Consider the following 17,069-nt stretch of genomic DNA (forward strand, 5'->3'; position numbering starts at 1 on the left):
TATGTTTATGGGGTACGATTTGTTGTTTTGATACATATGGATGTTGTATAATAAAGGCGTCAGGGTAGTTAGTGTATCCATCCCCTCATGCATTTATCGTTTAACAGGATCCCAGGCGATCCCTGTGCACATTCACATTGGAGAAGCACTGCTCTCCCATACCAGGAATCACACCACATAAAGCAAAGGGGGTTTGGTTGCTTCTGATAGAGTGAAAAATGGACCACATTAGTTGTGGCCTGAGGATAGAATTCTGGCATTTGGGACTTTCTGGTCTGCCGGAAAGTGAAGTTCCCCTTCCAGTTTTCTTTAATTTGGCTCATAAGGCTCCGTGCCTTCTCTAGAATGTAAGCTTAGCAGTACGTGAACATGCCTTTTGAGAAGAGCCAGTGCAGTGCCCTGCATTCATGTTCCTGTGCATGGCTCATGTCCTGGCCTGTAGCTGAATGTTGCCATCAAGTTTGCAGGCCTGGCACCTGCTGGCTGCTCTTCATGTGGCATAATTTACCAAGAGCTCTTGGGTAGGCACTTGGTTGCTTTCTGCTACTGGGATGTTAGCCCATAGCACCAGCCCCAGGGCAGGGCATCACTGGCCTGGGCAAACCTTTCTAAAGCACAGGAGGCTTGGCTTTCAAAGACCTCGATTTGAACAGTCTGGAGGCCTCTTAGAATTGTATTGTCTCTAGATCTGAGGTGACGTAATGACACTGTGCAATGGGGCGTGTGCTACAGCCTCCTCCCCACTCCACTCCCCACCCTGACCTATAGCTTTCACTCAGACTTGTTTTTAGAAAATAAGATAGAGTAATGAGGGGGTTGAAGGAGATTGATTAAAGTGACCTGCTTTGTTCTTACTTCATGAGGTGCTGCAGGCAGGGGCCGACTCTGCTAAATCGGGGAACAGCAGTGAAACCCCAAACTCTTCTCCACCCCTCCCTGCACTCCCAACCCCCACCGAAGCAGGGTGAACATGGAGTTGTGAACTAACCCAAACGAGGCTTGATTTTTATTTTTATTAGTTTTTCCAAGGCTGCTCCATTCTCTTTAAGGAGCTTAGGTGGATGTTAAAATATCCAAGTCATTTTAGGTACTAGAAATTAGGAAAGAAAGTTTGTCAGAAAAAGACACACTTTGGAGATTCACACTGAGCATGTGTCCTTTGAATTAGCCTAGATCAGGGTCCTCAATTCTGAGTGCAGTGTCAGAGCCCCATACTTACATGAGAGGAGTCAGCCCCTTGCCTCAGAGCAGGTAGACAAGAAGCATTGCAAGTGAGTACGATAAATAAAGTAAGTGTCTCTCCTTAGTCCTAGATGAATATACATACAGCGCTACTAACACTCGTAGGTTGGCTTTCTCTCCCCCACAGACTGAGAGCTCCTCTAAAGCAGGAAAATGTTATTCATCTTTGCATTTGTAGCACCTGGCACAGGGAAGGGCCTTCTTAAGTGTTTGCTGAGTTAATATGCAAAGGACGGCCAGCAAGCGCACCCCTTGCTGATCTTCTGGCTACCACAATATGCCCTCATAAGCCACCATTCCAGCTATACCTCAGGCATTACATTTTTGATTAATTTTTTTCCTTGTCAATTAGAAGCCCACTTCTTGGACTCATTCACAGCTGTGTATCAGGCCCCATATATCTGTACAGCAGGTCTCCAGAGGAGGCCACCCCTGGCCACAAAACTCACTGTATAATCAAGTACCTTAAAACACATACCTGAAGGGCCGGCCCGGTGGCACACTGCTACAGTGCGCCGCTTGGGAGCGCGGCGGCGCTCCCGCCGAGGGTTCGGATCCCACATACAGACCGGCCGCTCACTGGCTGAGCGAGGTGCGGGAGCAACACCGAGGGTTGTGATCCCGTTGCCGGTCCCGGTCTGGTACGGGCGTGACACTGAGGGTTGCGATCCGTTGCCGGTCAGTAAAAAAGACAAAAAGGGAAAGAAAAAAAAAAAAAAAAACACATACCTGAAAACCACGAGGGTGGGCAGGAAAAGGGAAGAGGAATCAGAAGTCAGTTTGTTAGGAAGAACAGTGTGTTCCCAGTTTCTTAAGTAGTAATATTCCTGTTCTTTTCAGGTAAGAGTCTACGAGCTCTCCAGATATGATCATGGAACAGATGATGTGCTGATCTTGGCCACTGATGGACTCTGGGATGTTTTATCAAATGAAGAAGTAGCAGAAGCAATCACTCAATTTCTTCCTAACTGTGATCCAGATGACCCTCACAGGTTTGTGCATGTCTATGATTGTGGAGTTGTTCCCCAAGCAGTCTTGCATGGCATGACTGAAATAAATAGTAAGCATGCAGTCTCCTTTTTTTTTTTTTTTGTCAGCTGGCCAGTACAGGGATCTGAACCCTTGCCCATTGTGTTATAACACCACACCGTAACCAGCTGAGCTAACCAGCCAGCCCTAATCGTGCAATTTTCATCCTTCATGATTTATAGTAGAGTCTGACATGGATGACTCAGTAACCAACTGCAGAAGGGACTGCATTTCGTATAAGAGGTACTTTCAATATCCAAATAAAAATCATCATAAGCTTAACCTACACATAGTGGTAAAGAATTTAATTTGTTAGATATTTCAGCAGCATATCTTTGTCAGGTTCTTTATATCCTCCAAAGTAGGAATAATCCAATTTTTTATCCTGCTGATGAGTGGTGGTAAATGCTCCCCAGCATTGATTTTCAACATTGGGAAATTATTTCTTTTGCAAAATACTGGGAAAGGAAAGAAAGATAAAAGTAGGTATTCCTTTATAGTATAATGGCAATGTAAATAATCTTAAACAACCCTTGAACATCCTCTGAAATAAACGGAAATTTCCTCTGAAGAAAAGCAGCTTTAACTAGAACACAAAGAAACAAGTCATCAAGAGTAAAAGCCAGCAAAAACAACAGCAGAATTGGACCTGCAAATACTTCATTATTGAATTCCTCAGTAAAAAATGTAAATATTTTAACATGCTTCAGAAATTTTTTAAAAGCATTGAAAATATGAACAAGGAGAAGAGACTATAAAAATGACTAAGCAGATTTTAAAAATAAGGAAATGGAAATTCTAGAGATGAAAAACATAAAAATAGGACTTAAAAAAATTCAATGAATTAAACACATTAGAAACAATTGAAGAGAGCATTGGTGAACTAGAAAATTGATCTGGAAATAATCCAGAATATGGCTCAGAGAGACAAGAGAAGAGAAAATATGAAATGAGATTAGGGAACTAGGAGGATGATCTAAGATGCTCTAAATAGAATTCCAAAAGGAAATACTATAGAAAATGGGAAGAAAAAATTCCAGAATTCTTGAATGATACTAAAGAATTGTTAGAAAGCCTAACAATCTAAAGAATTTGTTAGCCTAACACATTTCAGGCAGAAGAAATAAAAAGAAAATTATAAGTAGGTGCTTTATAATGAAAATGAAAATTTTTAACCACCCCCATCCAAAAGGTATTAAAAGCATCCAGAAAGAAAGGACAAAACAGATACATAGGAATAGCATTTAGACTGACAGCTACCTTTTCAAAAGCACCAATAGGAGCCAAACAACAGTGGAATTTTATCTTCAGTTTATCTTCATTATTTTTTTTTTTCAAAGAAATAGAAAATAACAAGTGTTGGCAAGGATGAGGGGAAATTGAAATGCTTTCACATTGCTGGTAGAAATATAAAATGGTGCAGCCGCTGTGGAAAATTACATGGTGGTTCCTCAAAAAATTAAACATAGAGTTATACGATCCAGCAATTTGACTTCTGGGTACATACCCAAAAGAAGGGAAAGCAGGAACTCAAACATATATTTGCATACCCATGTTCATAGCAGCATTATTCACAACAGCTAAAAGGTGGAAGCAACCCAAATGTCCATTGATGGATTAATGAATAAACAAAATGTGGTAAATGTACTCAATGAGATATTATTTAGCCTTAAAAAGGAAGGAAATTCTGGGCCGGCCCGGTGGCGCACTGCTACAGTGCGCCGCTTGGGAAGCGCGGCGGCACTCCCGCCGAGGGTTCGGATCCCACATACAGACCGGCGGCTCACTGGCTGAGCGAGGTGCGGTCGCAACACCGAGGGTTGCGATCCCGTTGCCGGTCCCGGTCCGGTACGGGCGCGACACTGAGAGTTGCGATCCGTTGCCGGTCACAAAAAAAGACAAAAAGGAAAAAAAAAAAAAAAAAAAAAGAAAAGGAAGGAAATTCTGACATATGTTGCAATATGGGTGAACCTTTAACACATTATGCTAAGTGAAAAAAGGCAGCCACAAATGGACAAATACTGTATGATTCCACTTACATGAGGTCCCAGAGTGGTCAAATTCATACAGACAGAAGGTAGAGTGGTGTTTGCCAGGCACTAGAGGGAAAGAAGAATGGGGAGTTAGTGTTTAATGGGTATAGAGTTTTAGTTGGGGAACATGAAAAGTACAGGAGATGGACGGTGGTGATGGTTGCACAGTAGCGTGAGTGTACTTAATGACATAGAAATGTACATTTAAAAATGGTTAAAGTAGCAAATTTTATTTTATGTATGTTTTACCACAATACCAAAAAAATCCGTTTCTTTTAAAAAGCAATAAAAAAACTCACAAAGTAGATAAGTTTTCTGAAAAATTAATAAAAATGGGAGAATAAGTAGTATTAGGAATACAAAACAGTCATAACGGAGATGCAGCAGCAATTAAAATATAAGAAGCTGTTATGAACATGTACATATTCTTTAATAAGAACATTGTAAAGATAACATTTCTCCCTAAGTTGATCTATAGAGTCAGCACAATTATAACCAAAATACCAATGGAGTTTTTATGGAACAAGCTGATTCTTAGATATATATGGAAGAACAAAATGCCAAGAATGTTTGTGACATTTCTGTAGGGCTGGATGGGTTTTGCCCTACTGGATATTAAGACAAAGCCAGAGTAATTAAGACAGTAGAAAAAAATAAAAATTGATCCTTATCTCATATCATAAACCAAAATCAAGTCCAGGTAAAGTAAGGTTGCAACTGGTATAACTGAAGAGGGATTGTTATCCATACTATATAAAGAACCCTCACAGATCAGTAAAGAAAACACAAAGAATCCAATAGAAACATGAGCAAGAACCAAACTGTCATTACACAGAAGAAAAGTAATGGCCAATAAGTATGTGGGAAAAAATATTCAACCTCCATAATCAGAGAAATATAAAAACACTGTGAGATATGGTTACTCACTAGATTGACAACATTTTAAAAGCCTGATAATAAGAGTTAGCAAGGATGTGGAGCAGCTACAGATGGATATATGAATTTTTAGAAACGCTCTGAAGAGAGCTTGGCTTTCCTGGTAAAGCTGAGCACACTCATATAACCCAGCAGTTCCACTGCTACGTCTGTACCAGGGAGCAGTGGTTCTGAAAGGGTGGTTCTCTGGCCACAAGGCATCAGCCTCACCTGAGAACTTGTTAGAAATGCGAATGCTCAGGCCCCGCCCCAGATCAACCAAATCGAAACTCCAATGGTCGGACCAACAATTTGTGTTTTTAACAAACCATCCAGATGATTCTGATGCTGCTAAAATTTGACAACCAACTTCCATGGAGAAATTCTTACATCATCAGTCAGGCAAAAAGATATCCAAAGAATTGTTTTTATTACAAAAACTGGAAGTAAGTTACATGTCCAACTGTAGGATGGATAAACAAAAAATAGAATACTTACAGCACAAAATAGGAATGAACCAGAGCTGTGCTCATTACCAGGGAAGAATCTCAAAAACGTAATGTTGAATTTAAAAAGCAAGTCATAGATGAATACATACATTATGATTCTATTTATATGAAGTGGAAAACTATCATTCATTCAGGGATATTGATATTAAAACAACTATCATTCATTCAGGGATATTGATATTAAAACTGTAACAAAAAGCAAGAGAATTAACCCAAAATTCACAATAATGGTTACCTTGGGGGGAGAGGTGACAGGGACAAGAGGGGATATGTGGTTGAGGAGGGATCCACTGGGCTTCTAAGATATTTACTGGTAAGGTTCTATTTAGCTAGACGGCAGGTACATGGTTGGTTGTGTTTTTTTTAAAACTGTAAATTTTATATACATTCATTTGTATGTAAAATACGAGACGCAGTGTAGTCTAGTGGGTAAGAGCGTGGAATATGTTACTGGACTTCCTGAATTCAAATTTTGGCTCTTCTTCTAGCCTTGTAACCTCGGGAGATTTTCTTAATTCTCTGTGCCTCTGGTTGCTCATGTGTAAAATGCGGATCCCAGTAGTACTAACCTCATACAGAAATACATATACATAATGCAAAATGCCGCACAAATAGCAGGCACCAATAGAGGTGTTGATTGTTGTTATTGTTTGTTTCATACATTTCACAACAACAGAAAAATTCAAGAAAAAAGCATAGCTGGTTCATCTCTCTCCTAGGATTGTTTGGTATAATTTTGCTCAGGTGCAGAGAAATTGATGGTACTGTAATTAAAGATTCTTTTATTTGAATTTGAATGTGTTTTTCTCCTTTCAAGTTTTTAATTTTAATCTGTGTTAAGTATCGTACTTGTTAGCAACATTCTCATGTTGATTTTTCTCTACTGAGATTATTTTTATAAAGCTTTGCAAAGCCAGCTGCCAGTTATGAGTTAAAAGGCACCCAGCACTTCTTTTTCATCTCTCCTAGACGGCCTGGTCTTGCTCACCAGCCTGTCTCTCTCCAAGGAGTGCTAACCTATGGGCAGTATGCGTGTGCCTGGTCAGAGCAGGCTCCTGGTGTGCGTGAGAACTGTGCCTACGGAGGCAAGGTTTACAGGGATCTCCTCCAAACAAGCAGGGCAAGAATGAAAAAATATTTTTCAGTTTGCCTTTCAGGGAAGACAGCAAACCAAAACCGAGAAAGACTCCTGGATGAGGTAGATGAATGAGAGAAAGGAAAAGTTGCAAGAGGAGCACAGTTTATTGGTTAGAGAGAGATGATCAGGCCGGAGATCAAAAAAGTACTGTTTGATTTTTGAGATCTTAAGACAAACTAAGGGGGCCAAGGTTTTCTTCTTTGCCAAATAACTCTCATTCAGATTTATTCATCTGAGAAATACTGTTAAGAATCTATTTTATGAGGCAAGGCCTTCTAGACATTAGGGAAGAATCCGTGAAGAAGACAGATCTGTCTCTGCCCTCTTGTAGTTTAAAGTCTCGAGAGGGTTACAGAAGCATAAGGAAGTTTCAATAAGAGTGATTAAAGAGAGATGGCTGGCCGGTTAGCTTAGTTGTTTAGAGCGCAGCCTTGTAACACCAAGGTCAAGAGTTTGGTTCCCTGTACCAGCCAGCTGCCAAAAAGAAAAAAGATGTAAAAAAGAGTGACTAAAGAGAGGAGCTCAACCTAGAGCAAGGGACGTCTAAACTTAAACCTGAAGAATAAAGAAGCATGAGCCAGACGAGGTAGGGGTGGGGTGGAGCTGGGGAGGGAGAACATGGCACATTCAAGGAATTCAGCAGTCAGACTGGGCTGGCATGGGGCAGTGTCAACAGCTGGTCTGTGAGAGGTAAAGAGGTGCCTTACGAACTCACAAGATTAATGAAAGTGACAATTAGTTGTAGAAAAGGAAGTCTATGATAATGATGGAATTTATGTCATTCATTCATTATGATCCATAATCAGAAAACGTTCTGCCAATCTGATGGTGAAAAACATGAGGATCATCTGTACCCCAGTGTGCTCCTTAGTAATGTAAGCCATGTTGGGAAATCAGAGAAGCTTACTTTGTTTCAAAGCCATCACTTAGGAATTTTAGTAAATAGTGCTCTCTTCCTTGTGTGGCATCTTTGCACAAATCTGTATAATTTGGCAGGAGAGCACCACACTCATGCAGTGGCTTAGCATGTCTCCCTGGAAGGCCCATGGACACACAGCTCAGTCCCAGGTGCCAGGCGCCCTCCCAACTGAGAGCTGTTCTAATCTTATCATGCAAAATGGAAAAAGAGTGGAAGTCACCCTAATTAATGAGTTTTAGCCCAAATCATAACTTCCGTCATGAGGAAAGACCCACTGTAATTCTAGAGGCTCTTTTAGCTCTTCCTTGGCCAGAGGATTCATTTCTCTCCAAATGTGGTCCAGGTCCACAGGTTCGCTGGTTTAATCATGGGGTAGGGGAAGTGGAGAGAGACCGGACCCGAGCCTTGGGGGTCGGGGTGCTGACCAAATGAGGCCAGCCTGTTGTTTGATACAAAATGTACCAGGAATGATGTATTCCTAGTGTGGGAAGCCTGAGGGAGAGGAAAGAGAACAAAACAAGTGAGAAGAATGACAACATGTTTCTGCAGTTGAGGCTTAGAGTGGGCTTGTTTTCCTTTGAGTTTTACCAGGTTTTTCCCAGTTTTGTCTAAAAAAGACACAGGACAGGAAGAAGCAGGGCACTAGTCTGGTGACAGGCAGGACTTTTGGGTTTTTCCATTTGATTGCTGGGCTTTTGTTTATGTTGTGTGTAGTCTTTTTTGTTTTGTTTTGTTTTTCTTTTTCTTTTGCCTCCTAGTGACAGCCATTCTCAACAAATTGCCAGCATTGTCTTCCTCTGATGGCATCCTTCCCAACATGGAATTTAAAATAGGATCTCCCCGTCCAGGACGTCTTGTGAGAGAAGAGAGGATTAGCATAAGATGTGTCTGCCAAGCTCTGACCCTCGGCCCATCCTCTTAGGCAGAGACGGGGATAGAAGTGAGCTTACGGTCTTGACCTGGTGTACTTAAGTCCTTGTGCTCCACAAAGGAAGCAGAAAATTAAAAGGTGGCTTTGTGGATGAGCCAGAATAATGAGTGCAGTAGGTTTTTTTCTTTCTTTCTCATCTTTTCAGTGGAGTTTGCCCTGAAGTGTAGCAGAGCTGGCAGTTCTTTGACTTTTTGTGGGGTCATGAAATGAACCATTCACAGGAAATACATCAAGCTCACATTCTAGAGTGGGGTTGTTGGAGGTCATAGAGATTGAGCTGCACAGTTCCCTATAATTCCAGTTAGACCCTTTTTTGAAGCCTAAAGATCCTGCACAATTTGGAAAAGGTACTCAGAGGAAGGCCTGGAAGGGGTTTTGTGAGGTAAGATATCTGCGATTGACTATCCCCTCTGTAAGGCCAGAGGTTTAGTGGTGGGTCTCCTGGGAAGAATATTCAAAATGGAGGTAAATATGTAAACCCTCCAAGAAGATGCTTAATATTTTGTCCAAAAGGAATAAATTGTTAATATTACTAAAGGGGAAGGGAGTGGGCAAAGCCAAGAGGAACTGAGGCCAGAGAACAGTTACCAAACAGGAAAACATGTCACAGGTTCATGTTCCAAAAGCCCAGGCAAAACTTTGCAAAGCTTTGACCCAGTCCTGTATTTCCCAGAATCTGTCTGTGGAAACCTCATTTTGTATATCTTGAACCTAATGACCCTCCACCCCCTTGCCATGACACTCAAGGGGCTTTTTTTGGTGTTAAATCTGTAAGTACCAGTATACCGCAAACCCCATGGAGGATGTCTCTAAGGAGAGATGTCATCTTGATAGTCACAATTCTGGTGTCATTCTTCATGTTCGTGCTTTCCTAGCTCTCCGAGCTCTCTGAGGCTCAGACAGCATGTGCCTTGAGAAGGAAGAGAGGAATCCGTAGAAGGATAATAGTAAAACACCAACACTGACAGCAGACATTAATGAAGGTATTAATGCTAGTTTGTATTATTATGATGATAAAATTTATTTTGGCAAAAGACAAAATTCTTTTTATGAAATCTTTCCATGACTTAGCTGAACTAATTTACAACAGTGCCATGTGGTTTTCAGAAATTATACCTCAAATGCAAAAAGGAACGGTTCCCCCACCCCCCACCATATCAGTTACAGGTTTTAAGTACAAATTCATGAGTGTTTGATCTGGTGTCTGAAGACTAGATAAAATCTGCATTTTTGCTTCTTTCACCATGTTTTGCATATTCAGATCCGTGGGAATTTGGAACTCAGCCTGAGATCCTGGCTGTGGCAGCCTCTGCACAGCACACAGCCAGTCCTGTCTTTGCGTCCTCGTCTTCAGTGCTGTTTATGTGGCTGTTGAGCAGAACTATTTGGCCACTTAGCTGTGAGGCCACATTGGGACATTTTTAAAGGGCTTGCCAAGGAGGATTGAGAAGGAAATGGTCTATTATGCCTGCTCATATTGAAATGTTGCTGTTTGGAATTTGAACACTCGCCACCCAAGAAACCAGGGAGCTAGTGCCAGGGTATAGAGAGGTGGACAGTACTCAGTGGGGGGCCTCTCCCTCTCCTGTGGGGGTGGGGAGCCCTCTCCAGTCTTTGGCCTTGTGCCTGCCAATACGCAAATCCCCCAGGAACACAGTGATGGTGTTGCAGACAACAGCTGTCATTATTCCAGTGTCTCAGGGTACTCTGCTGAGTTGAGTCTCTGCACCCCAGGCAGGGGACAGAAGCTGGTGTGAGCAACTTTACCAGCTTCAGAGCTTGGTTCCAGAGGTGCACAAGGGACATGTGTGGCCCAGCTCCCAGCAGTGAACCTAAGACATGTGCCTCCTCATCTATTTCCAAGCACAGCAAAGGCCACCCTCCACCCACCCAGTCACCATAGATCCCTGCCAATGTTCCAAAGCTGGGGAGAGCCTTTCTACCTCTTAAATCTCTGAGGCCTGCTCAGAACGCAAAGAGGATTCCTCCTGTTCCTATCACACTGTATTACTGCTGAGTATCAGCAGATGGAGGCTACCTTTTTTATATGCAAATATTTGGAACCCATTAATTCCGCAGTTCCTGACACTTACCCGCCATTTTATAAGACCCTGACTGTACCATACAAATGGCAAATAGAAGTTGCCACCCAACTAGAACTATTAAATACTTTAAGGCATGGTCATAGCCTGAGGCCTGAAATTGACTTATTTCTGACACTCCAGTGTTGATTCAGATGTGGTCTTGTGGGAAACTCACTCTGTAAGAGGTAGATAGCTTGGAAGAAAGGCATTTTGTGTCTAATGAGGAAAATGATAGCTAACATTTATTGACCTCTGACCTCATTGCAGGCACCGCGCTGAATGATTTATGGAAAGATCTCCTTTAGTCCTTGCAGGAGTTTCAAAGTCTGCACTATTATTTATTGCAGATTTACAAGAAGAAAAGAGGGCTCCAAGAGGCTAAAGAATTTTTCCAGAGCCACCCATCTGGCTTAGTGGGAAGGGCAGGATAGGAACCTGGGCAATGCGTGCTACCACCCAGAGCCCTTGTTTTGCTCCACTGAGGAGGTGACAGAACTGAGAATGGCCACAGGAACAGCAAGGACAAGGGAGACAATCGAGGATTTATCCGTCTCCTTCTGCCCGACACTGGAGTCAGTGGTTGTGAGAAGAGTTCTGGCCTTCCCGTAGTTCTGCAGCCCACCTTCCTTCTTGTTTTCCTCGCCTCCCCTGCCGTCTTCCTCGGTCCCCAAGCCCTGCAAAGTTTGCCAAGTCCAGTCCCTCCCTGGCAGACATTTCTCTAGCAGAGCTTTGCTGATCAATAGTGAAAGCTTCAGCCAGAGAAGAAAAGTGTTCTCAAAATTCACCACTTGTCTCCTGGGGAGACTCTTCATTAGCAGAGAGTGGGCACTTCAAACCACTCTGCAGTTCTCCAGCGGCCTGGCCGAGCCCTGGGGAGTCAGGCACTCAGTAATGGCCCTGCAGCTGCTCTGCAGCCGCTTCCAGAAACACAGGCCCTCAGCTGCCTCACGGTCCTGGAGGGGGTTTAACAGCACCCACCTCCCGCTGGCCATCTCCAGCGGCACACATTCTTCTTTGCTGCTCTCCTGGATATTCTGTGCTTAATCTCATGTCTTGACTCAAATTTTCACCCCACTTCGTGCACCTCTCAGTCTATGGCATGTGTATGCCCTTGTGTTCAGCCTCAGGACCAAAGCCGGTAGAGCCCTCCTGTTTTACTGCCATATTAGCAGTTTCTTTCATTGACACCAACCCAGGCAGCCCTTGTAAGGTAGAAATTGGAGAACAAAATGGGGACAAAGAGAAGCTGATCTTTCCCTCCAGAGAAAGTTCTTTCTTCTCGCACCCATCTTGATATAAAGCAGCTTTGCAAGGGATTTCATGCCTGGGGCAAGTTGCCTCTTGCATGTGGCTGCAAATGAGTTCTAAATTGGTCACCAGCCTGGCCCAATACGGGGCTGGAACAAAAAGCCACCTTCCAAGAGCTGGATTCCTGGGGTTGTATTGAGTTTATGAGTTTATGAGGAAAGCTCCTTGCAAGAGACCTCATCTCACCTAAACACTGTTGCTGACTTTCGTTCCAATGCTGGATCTCCTGTAGCTTAGACTGCTCTTGGTCAGGCAGGGATATCACATGCACTGGACCTGCTCTTGGTCAGGCAGGGATATCACATGCACTGGACAAGCTCTTGGTCAGGCAGGGATATCACATGCACTGGACAAGCCCTTGGTCAGGCAGGGATATCGCATGCACTGGACAAGCTCTTGGTCAGGCAGGGATATCACATGCACTGGACAAGCTCTTGGTCAGGCAGGGATATCACATATACTAGGGAAGCCCGGCAAAGAGAAGAGATTTGAAGGAACCTGAGGTCCTGGGAACAGTGTAGGAAGAAGACATTGTAGGGATTCTCCCTCAGGTTGGGGCTACTGTACGTGGATGAGGGCAGACACCTGACAAAACTGAGGTTCTGTGAGGAGGAGGGAATGGCTGGGCAGGCCTACCACACAGGAAAGGTGTGAAGTTCAACCTCACACTCTCATGTGGCACGGGGATCCTAAGCCAAAAAATTAACAAATATGGTCTCTCTTGCACTAGAAAAACCCAAGGTGTCCCCGCAGTAAGGCAAATTTTTAAAACTTTGTAGATAATCCAGGGCATATAGTAAACAACCACTTCCAAAGAGATACTTATATCTTACCTTCATACCCCCTATGAGAAAGAATAACTAGATACAATGGAGTCTTCCCTCCAACCCCCACAGAAAGCCTGGACGTTATAGAACAGTCGAGAGAAGAGTCAAACACGTACAAACAGAAGCATAAGGTAAGAAGAGGTGAATTTGGAAAAGAACGAAATGGAAATTTATGATGGTAAAACGTCATTGAAATAAAGTAACTCGCTGAATGGATTGAATAGTAAACTGCTAAAGAAGGAATTAGCAGATCGTAAGATATCACAGAGGAGTTGAAATCTGGAAGGTAAAATGTAAAAGTCTGATAAGAGTTTATGGAGAATATATTAAAAAAACAACAGGACAGACAATATTCAAAAAGGTCATGGTTGAGAATTTTCCAGAATTAAATATCTCCTCAGTTTGGAGGAGGAAAGCTAATTTCTAACCATAATAGATAAAAAGGAATCTTCATTGTTATGTCTCAGTGGAACTTCATACCATCAACAACAAAACACAACAAGAAGCTGAAAGGCTACCATGGAGAAAGGACATTTACTTATAAAGACATGACAAAAGGCAGACTTCTCCTCAGCAAGACCAGAAACCAGAAATAAGTGAAATAATATCTCCAAATTGCTGAGGGAAAATAACAGTCCGTCTAAAATTCTACTCCTAATAAAGCTGTCATCCAGGATTAAAGGCAAAATAAAGGTTTTCGTCATCCAGCGACTTAGGTGAGTTTATCCCCCACAGACCATTGTTAAAAGAATTACTAAAAATGTCCTTCAGTAGAAGGAAATTAAATCCAGAAGGAAGGAATGGGCTGACAAAAGCAAAGAGGTTAGTAAGGATGTTGGTTTATTCATCGAAGTACAGATTGGAAGTGGTGATGATAACTAATGGAGGTATAAAACCAAGGTGAAACTAAAGTACTAGTTAGTCACGTGGAGGATGAAAGAAGACATTCTAAGATCCTTTTACTTTCAGAAGAAAGAGAGAAATATTGATTAACTTATATCTTTAAAACTTAAGCATAACTGCTAAAAGCATAAACGCTTAACATAAACACCTGCAAACCAGTTGGGGGTGGGGGGTATCAAAGAAAGCTATCAACCTGACAGCAGGCGAGAATGAGGGAAAGAAACACATCATAAATAGAAAACACAAAGTAAGTTTTCATATATACGCACGCGCGCGCGTGTGTGTGTGTGTGTGTGTGTGTGTGTGTGGTGTGTGTATGTGTGGGGGGGTATGCATGTATGATGGCAAAAACAAGATATATCAGTATTTACAACAAACCAATATAACTCACATCTTAATACTATAATATTAGATTTTATTTTAATTATCCATGTGCCACTAAGGTAATACACTCAAAATAATGCAACATTTAGAAATCCTACTCTCCCTTGTGGGTTTTATAATTGAAGAGGGTCATGGTGAGAAAGTGACATTGAAAAGGACTATGATTTCTTGCCTCAGAGACTAGAATACCATGTACTAAGGGTGATAGATGAGGAAGTTCCACCTTGGAAGGGAGAATAAATGAACACTTATTGAGTTGTTCCTAAGTCTTCATTGGGACCTACAAAGCAACTAAGGAGCGGCATCAGAGAGAAGAGCCTGTGTCGTGTGCTGTGGACGCCCAGACACAGGCGGAGGCTGTGGAGCGTGTGATGGCTCGGAGGCCCCCAAAAGAAGGGAGGATTCAAGAAGAAATGAAAAGAGATTTCAGGGATGAAGAAAATGGTCAGCAGTGTCCGTACTGGAGACAGGTTGAGCAGAATGTGTATTGAGAAGCCACCTTTGCGTCAAGCTTTAAGAGGACAGATTCGTAGGGTATCGGGCCTACTGGGAAGAGACTGAGGGAGAACGTGGCAAGTAAGAAATTGAGGAAGCGGGAAGTTCAGCACCGAAGGGAAGACAGCAGCCTCAAAGGAAGGTATCTTGGAAGAGGCGACAACCGTATTTAAGAATAAAACTTAATTATCTACGGCCCTCGGGGAAGTGAGTTTTCCAGGTAGCCATCTTTTCCAGGTGACCTAATGCTTGTTTTATAAGATACCAAAAGCTAATTTTGACCATTTTTAAAATACCCAAAGTCACCAGCAATAGCAATATCAGGGTGGCCTCTTGCCTCTAGCTATGGATGATGCTCTTTCATGACTTGAATAAAGCCAGTTAGATGTCGTGTAACCTTGTTTCTCTCAGTTATTTCCCCCTGACCACAGGAGCTGTGGAGACCTATTTGCCTTTAACAGCCACACAGAGTTGTGTCTTGATTTCATGTATCTGGTGGGTTTTGGGGGTGGGTTTTTTGGCATCTTTGAGTGTCTTCTATTGTCGGCCATATTTTCTTATAGCTTGCCGTAATTTTCTGTGTCTCGTCTGCTCATGAGCTGGGTTAAGGCGTGTTCAGCCCTGATAGATGGGTCATCTCCGTATATTGACTCAGCCAGGTTTCTGAACCTGAAAAGCTACATCCAGATCTGGTCAATCACTAGAATAATAAATGTCATCCTGATATCACTGGTGGCCTTTTCCTACATTGTTATGTCTCAGATACATAATTTAATGTAAAACTAAGAGTAACCTGGGCTGAACATCTGAGAGCTCTTCTTTTTTTTTTTTTTTTTTTCCTTTTTGTCTTTTTTACTGACCGGTAACGGGATCGCAACCCTCGGTGTCGCGCCCGTACCGGGACCGGCAACGGGATCGCAACCCTCGGTGTTGCGCCCGCACCATGCTCAGCCAGTGAGCGGGAACCGGTCTCCACATGGGATCCGAACCCTCGGCGGGAGCGCCACCACACTCCCAAGCCGCGCACTCTCCAGTGCGCCACCGGGCCGGCCCCTGAGAGCTCTTCTGAATGGAGTATTTGAGCTGCATTATGTGGGTTTTGAGACATTTATTTGGCTCTTCAGCCAAAGGCTTCTTTGGAGCCCTTTCTGTGTGTTTCCTGATCTCAGGAGGAATAGAACCCTCAGAGAGGACTGACTGGTTGCACCTTCCCTGAGGTAAAATTTAGATTTCTGCTATAAAGCCCATCATTGTCTCAGTACAGATAGAAAAAGGTGTCTCTCCTACTACCCGTCCTACAGGAAGAAAGGTATTTACTTTTTTATTAACTGTAGCCTCCCCTTGTCTGTAACGTATGCTACACTTCTGTCTGGGCTGTAAGAATCAAAGGCTTGATTCTTGAGGCTCTACATCCTGGATTCTTCACAATCCTGAAATCATTTGCTACAGCAGTTGTTAAGTAATGTAACAACAGCGCTATATGCAGGTCTTTTTTAACAGGAGAGTCTGTAAACACATAAGGGGTTTTGACAGAAGAAACAGAGAGGCTTCTGGTGTTCTGAATTCCATAACTCACAGTTCTGCAGGCAAGGCTGAGACATTCCAAATGGGGAAAGGTCACTTGCAATATCAGGGTGGTCCCTCATAAAAGGCCCACAGACTGTCTTCTAAGAGGACTTACAGTGTGATATTTATTATCTTGGTGGTTTACCAGAGTTTGGCTCTTAGCTTTTTAGGTTCAGAAACTGATTTAATCAAGATATAGAGATTCATTATCGGAGCTGGGCTCACCTTAACCAAGTTCACAAGGTCTATAAACCAAAATGCCGGGCCGGCCCCGAGGCGCACTCGGGAGAGTACAGTGCTGGGAGCCACAGGTTCGGATCCTATATAGGACTGGCCGGTGCACTCACTAGCTGAGCGCGGTGCGGGCGATGCCACACCAAGGGTTGTGATCCCCTTACCGGTCACGAAAAAGACAAAAAAAAAAAATGCCAGTTGACATTTATATGGACAAATATAACTGACTGATAAAGTACAAGTGAGTGGCTTATCCTTTCCCTGTATGCAGGTCTACACAGGGGGGCAGATCATTATCAGAACGTTATTTGGTGAACATGAAATCAGAATAAAGGTGAATCACATGTTTAGTGACATAGTCTAAGAGAGTAAGCCATCCCTCACCAAATACGGCCCTGCCAGTGGAACTAAAGTTCTTTGAAGTCTGTCAAGTAAGACTTTCTGCCCTAATCAGTATTCGGACAGAAACCTGCCAGAGTTTTGTCTCATTTTTTATGCCTCAAGACTAACCAAGGCCCATGCTCACCCAAATCACCTCCCAAGTTAGTCTTC

The 17,069-nt window shown here is 42.9% G+C and overlaps 1 protein-coding gene across 1 annotated transcript in view; it reads left to right on the forward strand.

Moving 5' to 3' along the window:
- PPM1H (protein phosphatase, Mg2+/Mn2+ dependent, 1H) overlaps positions 1–17,069 on the forward strand; it is a 158,942-nt gene that overhangs the window by 136,216 nt on the left and 5,657 nt on the right. Inside the window, exon 8 of the mRNA XM_008571003.1 lies at positions 2,083–2,234. Within this exon, the coding sequence (XP_008569225.1) occupies positions 2,083–2,234 (152 nt within the window). The remainder of the gene's footprint in view (positions 1–2,082; positions 2,235–17,069) is intronic.

This window comes from Galeopterus variegatus, unplaced genomic scaffold (genome assembly GCF_000696425.1).
Source record: "Galeopterus variegatus unplaced genomic scaffold, G_variegatus-3.0.2 Scaffold653, whole genome shotgun sequence".
NCBI lineage: Eukaryota > Metazoa > Chordata > Mammalia > Dermoptera > Cynocephalidae > Galeopterus > Galeopterus variegatus.